The sequence below is a fragment of the Carlito syrichta genome, unplaced genomic scaffold (assembly GCF_000164805.1).
Source record: "Carlito syrichta isolate Samal-C Ts95f unplaced genomic scaffold, Tarsius_syrichta-2.0.1 Scaffold301763, whole genome shotgun sequence".
In the NCBI taxonomy this organism is placed as follows: domain Eukaryota; kingdom Metazoa; phylum Chordata; class Mammalia; order Primates; family Tarsiidae; genus Carlito; species Carlito syrichta.
Window position 1 is genome coordinate 67030 of NW_007245859.1, and position 4503 is coordinate 71532.

General features: G+C 45.7%; 1 protein-coding gene across 1 annotated transcript in view; it reads left to right on the forward strand.

Moving 5' to 3' along the window:
* Positions 1-2278: 2278 nt before the first annotated feature.
* The window catches only part of UPK1B (uroplakin 1B), a 19893-nt gene continuing 17668 nt past the window's right edge, over positions 2279-4503 (forward strand). The window contains exons 1-2 of the mRNA XM_008055183.1: positions 2279-2347; positions 3612-3812. Of these exons, the coding sequence (XP_008053374.1) occupies positions 2279-2347; positions 3612-3812 (270 nt within the window). The remainder of the gene's footprint in view (positions 2348-3611; positions 3813-4503) is intronic.

Here is a 4503-nt window from a genome sequence, read left to right on the forward strand (position 1 = left end):
TTCTGCTATCTGTTCTTCCATCTTTCACAGTCATCTATTTTCTTGTGTAACTGGTCAGGGATGATGTCTGAACATACCAGTGATGAACTTTACAATGTGACTCAACCGGCTACATAAGTAAGGTTCTCCCTTGGGGGAGTTTGCACAGTCTAACGTGCAACAATCCCTGAAAAGAGCGAATGGCTTTTCTAAGCACAAAGACATGAATGGCATTTCTAAGCAGAAACTATACACAGAGATCTTGTGACAGTGGCCCACATTCTTCCATTCCTTCAGCAAACATTGATAACACGTCCATTGTGTGCCAAATTCTAAGCAAAAACTTCCTAGTTGTGCTTGAAGTGTGGCCAGAGGCAGGTACCAAGCAGCACATCTGTATGCGAGGGAAGGGTTCTTCTTGCATGCCATAATTTTTGCTCATAAATTTTAACTTAACTTTCCACAGCTACCCGGGGAAACAAATAAGGGATAATATTTCGAGATGTCTAAGATGACTTGGAAGGTTGTTAATGCTTACAGCATAACAGTGAAATTAAAATTTAGCAAGGTCTGAGTAAAACAGAAGACTTACCTCCCACGAATCCCCTATAAAACCGGGACTTTGGCCAAACTGGCTGGTTTGCTATCTCATGGGCACCTTGCTCTCCTGTCTCTACTCCCCAACTTTCCTTTTCCATTTACCTGGAATGTCACCCACACCCACCTCACTCCCATACATACCCACCTCTACTCTACTTATCAAATCATACATACCCTGCAAGACTTACATCTTCCCTCCTCGGGAGTCCCACAATATTTGGAATCTTACTATATATATATTTTAACTATTTGGGAACATAGCTTCCCTACCAAAGCAAAATATCCTAGAATATAACAATCTCCTTACATATCTTTGCATGCCTCAAATTGCAAATTGTATCATTTAATACATTTTTATTTAGAGCATGAATGCATGAATTTGTTAGTTAATTTAGTTAATAAAATGTTGAAGCCGGGGCTTGGTGGCTCGGCCTGTAAACCTGCGCCTTTGGGAGGCTGAGGTGAGTGGATTGCCTGAGCCCGCGGGTTCAAGACCCGCCTGGGCAGCGAGTCCTCATCTCTACAATAAATCAAAAAATCAGCCGGGCGTGGTAGCGCATGCCTGTAATTCCGGCTACTCGGAAGACCGAGGCAGAAGGATCGCCAGAGCCCAGCAGGCGAGGCTGCGGTGGCCGGGAGCGGCCAACGCACTCCAGTCTGGGCGACCGAGTGAAACTCCAACTCAAAAATAAAATAAAATAAAATGTTGAGCCATATAGATAGCTTTTCTCAGGGTGTTTCAAGTGCGAAAACCGAAGTGATTGACCCAAACACTTGACCTTGTGTTCCTTCCAGAAAATCCGCAGGGAGGTAAGAGACCCATGTTCATCCGTGTATGGCCCTAAAGCCCGTAAATAGTTTCTGGAAGTCGATGTAAGCTGCAGGGAAGCCCTTGGGCTCTGGAGTCACACAGCCTAGCTGTGCCACTTACTAGTTGTGTGACCCTAGGGAACTTAATTTACTAATCCAAGCTTTAGTTTCCCAGCCTGCAAAATGGAACCTCCTTGTTTCTTTCTTTTTCTACCTAACTGGGTTATGAGAATCAGATGTGAGCATGCGAGGTACTTGATGGAGTGGCACAAAGAAGGAAATAAATGCTAGTCCCTCTTTTCTCTCCACTTGCCCTCTTATACTACAGGGACCTTTTTTATTTGCCAATTTTTTTCTGAAGGTTACAAAATAGTCAGAAAGTAATGGTTTTTAACAGTAGCCTACAGTCCATATGGAAACCAACCACTAACTCTGGCCATGAGTTGACTCTATGGGCTTTGGTTTGGCCTGGACGAGGGCAGTGAGACTGCACCAGGGACCCTCAGTGTGTTGCAGCCCTGCCCACCAGTACCACCTCAGGTCTGCTCCTTGTGCCCTCAACCTTGCAGGGCTCAGTCTACCACTCAGAAATATACATTCGGTACACCCCATACCTGAAAGAACTCAAGGCACCAATCAGACTCTGGAAAGCTTTTTTTTTTTTTTTTCCCTTCTTTATAAAATTCTGTGATTAGTAAGCTCAGTAATTTCCTCTATTGCCAGAAGTTTGTATGACTTTTGGGTTGGAAACTTTGGGAACAAAAGGGCAATACACAAAGGCATGATTTAACCACGTTATGGAAATTGTAGCAATTGTAGTATTTGTCATCTGCTCCTCTTAAACTGTGATATTCTCAAATGTGACTTCAGCTTGTAGGAAATCCTGAAGATGGCCAAAGACAACTCCACTGTTCGCTGCTTCCAGGGTCTGCTGATTTTCGGAAATGTGATTGTTGCGGTAAGTAATGCGTATTTTTCAAGTTCTGCTCTTCCTGTAGTCGCGATTCTAGATGAACTAAAACTGAAAGTAAAAGGAAAATGATACTTTAATTACTAGTTCCCTTTATCTTTTCTTCATTTTAAGAAGTGTGTTAGGGCCGGGCATTTTGGGAGGTCAAGGTGAGGGGAATATCTGAACCCACAGCTTCGAGAACAACCTGGGCAACTTGTGAGACCTCATCTCTACAATAAACCAAAAATTAGCCGGGCATAGTGGTGTGCACCTGTAGTTCCTGCTACTCGGAAGGCTGAGGCGGAAGGATCACGAGAGCCCAGCAGGTCAACACTGGGGTGGCCGTGAGCGTGCCACTGCACTCCAGCCTGGACGACGAAATGAGACTCCAACTCAAAAAATAATAATAATAATAATAATAATAAGTGTATTAGTAAATATGCTAGCTAGAATTTAACTAAATATGTGTATATAACTATGTAATATGCCAAAAGATCATGGTTGAAAAAAATGGATATTTTCCAACAAGAATCTAAAAGGAGTCATGCCAACCATAGGACAGTGTCCAAGCACTCTGACCACTCACACACAGTGGTGTTTCTTTCCTATGTTACCGTGGTTTGATCTCCATGGGACTCTGTTGTTAGGCTTGTTAGGAGCAGATATCTGCATCTTGTTCTTCTCACACAGAGGCCAGTACCAGGATGTGAGAATGGCTCAGAGGCCACATTGTGTGGGGATGGTGGGATGCGAGAGCACTTATCTGGGAGTCAAGAGGGCTGGCTCTGGTCCAGCTCTGTCTCTGACTCCCCATGTGACCCTGGACAAGTCATCACCTTTTAAGGCCAAGATTCCTCATTTATAAAATACAAACATTGGGAAAAATAACCACCAAGGTTCCTTCCATCACTCCCTGATGAATATGACCAGGACAAGCTCAAAATACAACCCAGGAATGTGGAAATGAGGCAGTGGGGGTGTGTTGCAGAAGGATTGTCTTCATGCAAGAAGGCATTATCTACGTGGTTCATGCCCCAGTAAAGATATAGATGGTCTGAAATTGGGTCTTTCTTAAATAGAGTAACATGTGGAAGAAAGTATGCAACCAATTAGCAAGATGGAAGTAGCTGCTTGATTTCCTGGCAATGGGGAGTCTTGGTCAGTTGCATAAAGCCTGTGTAGGGAGAGAGTCAGTCTCTCACACCTCCCCCACCCTCCACCCCTTCCCCAAAGCTGCACTCCTGACGGAGCCCCCTTCACCTGCCCCCAGATGTGCGGCATCGCTCTGACCGCAGAGTGCATCTTCTTTGTATCCGACCAACACAGCCTCTATCCACTGCTCGAAGCCACCGACAACGATGACATCTATGGGGCTGCTTGGATTGGCATGTTTGTCGGCATCTGCCTCTTCTGCCTGTCCGTTCTAGGCATTGTAGGCATCATGAAATCAAGCAGGAAACTTCTTCTGGCGGTAAGACCTTAAAACTCCCTATAGCTGTCTCCCTGGACCAGTTTTGGTGGATTGGTTCTTCTCCTCTGATCACAATGCTTGGGCTATCAGTCGGGGCGGGGGGGTGGGAGCAGGGAAAGCCAGGTGAGAGGTGAGGAGAGGAAGACTCTCCCTGCAATGAAGAGTGTCCATGTGGGGGAAAGGGTACCCTCCACCACTGCAAGTCAAAAGATACCAGTACAGAGAGGCCAAAGGGAAGACATCTGGGGTGACCGGTTGAGTATTCTCCACATCTGTGTTTCTCCAGCATGTGTCACATGAGTACAACCAGGAGCTACATAGGTCACAGGATCTGAGGCACAGTGAGAATTTGTTTATTAGATTTTTTTTCTCTGATCTTTCTGTCTCAGCCTTCCAAGTAGCCAGAACTACTGATGCACACCACCACGCCTGGCTAATTTTTTATTTATTGTAGAGACAAGGTCTCGCCAAGTTGCCCGGGCTGGTTTCAAACCCGTGGGCTCAGGCAATCCACTCGCCTCCTTCCAAAGTGCTGGGATTACAGGCTGAGCCACCGAGCCTGACCTAAAATATTTTAAGGCCGGGCACAGTGGCTCACACCTATAATCCCGGCACTTTGGGAGGTTGAGACAGGAGGATTGCTTGAGCCCAGGAGTTCGGGACCAACCTGGGCAACATAGCAAGACCTCTT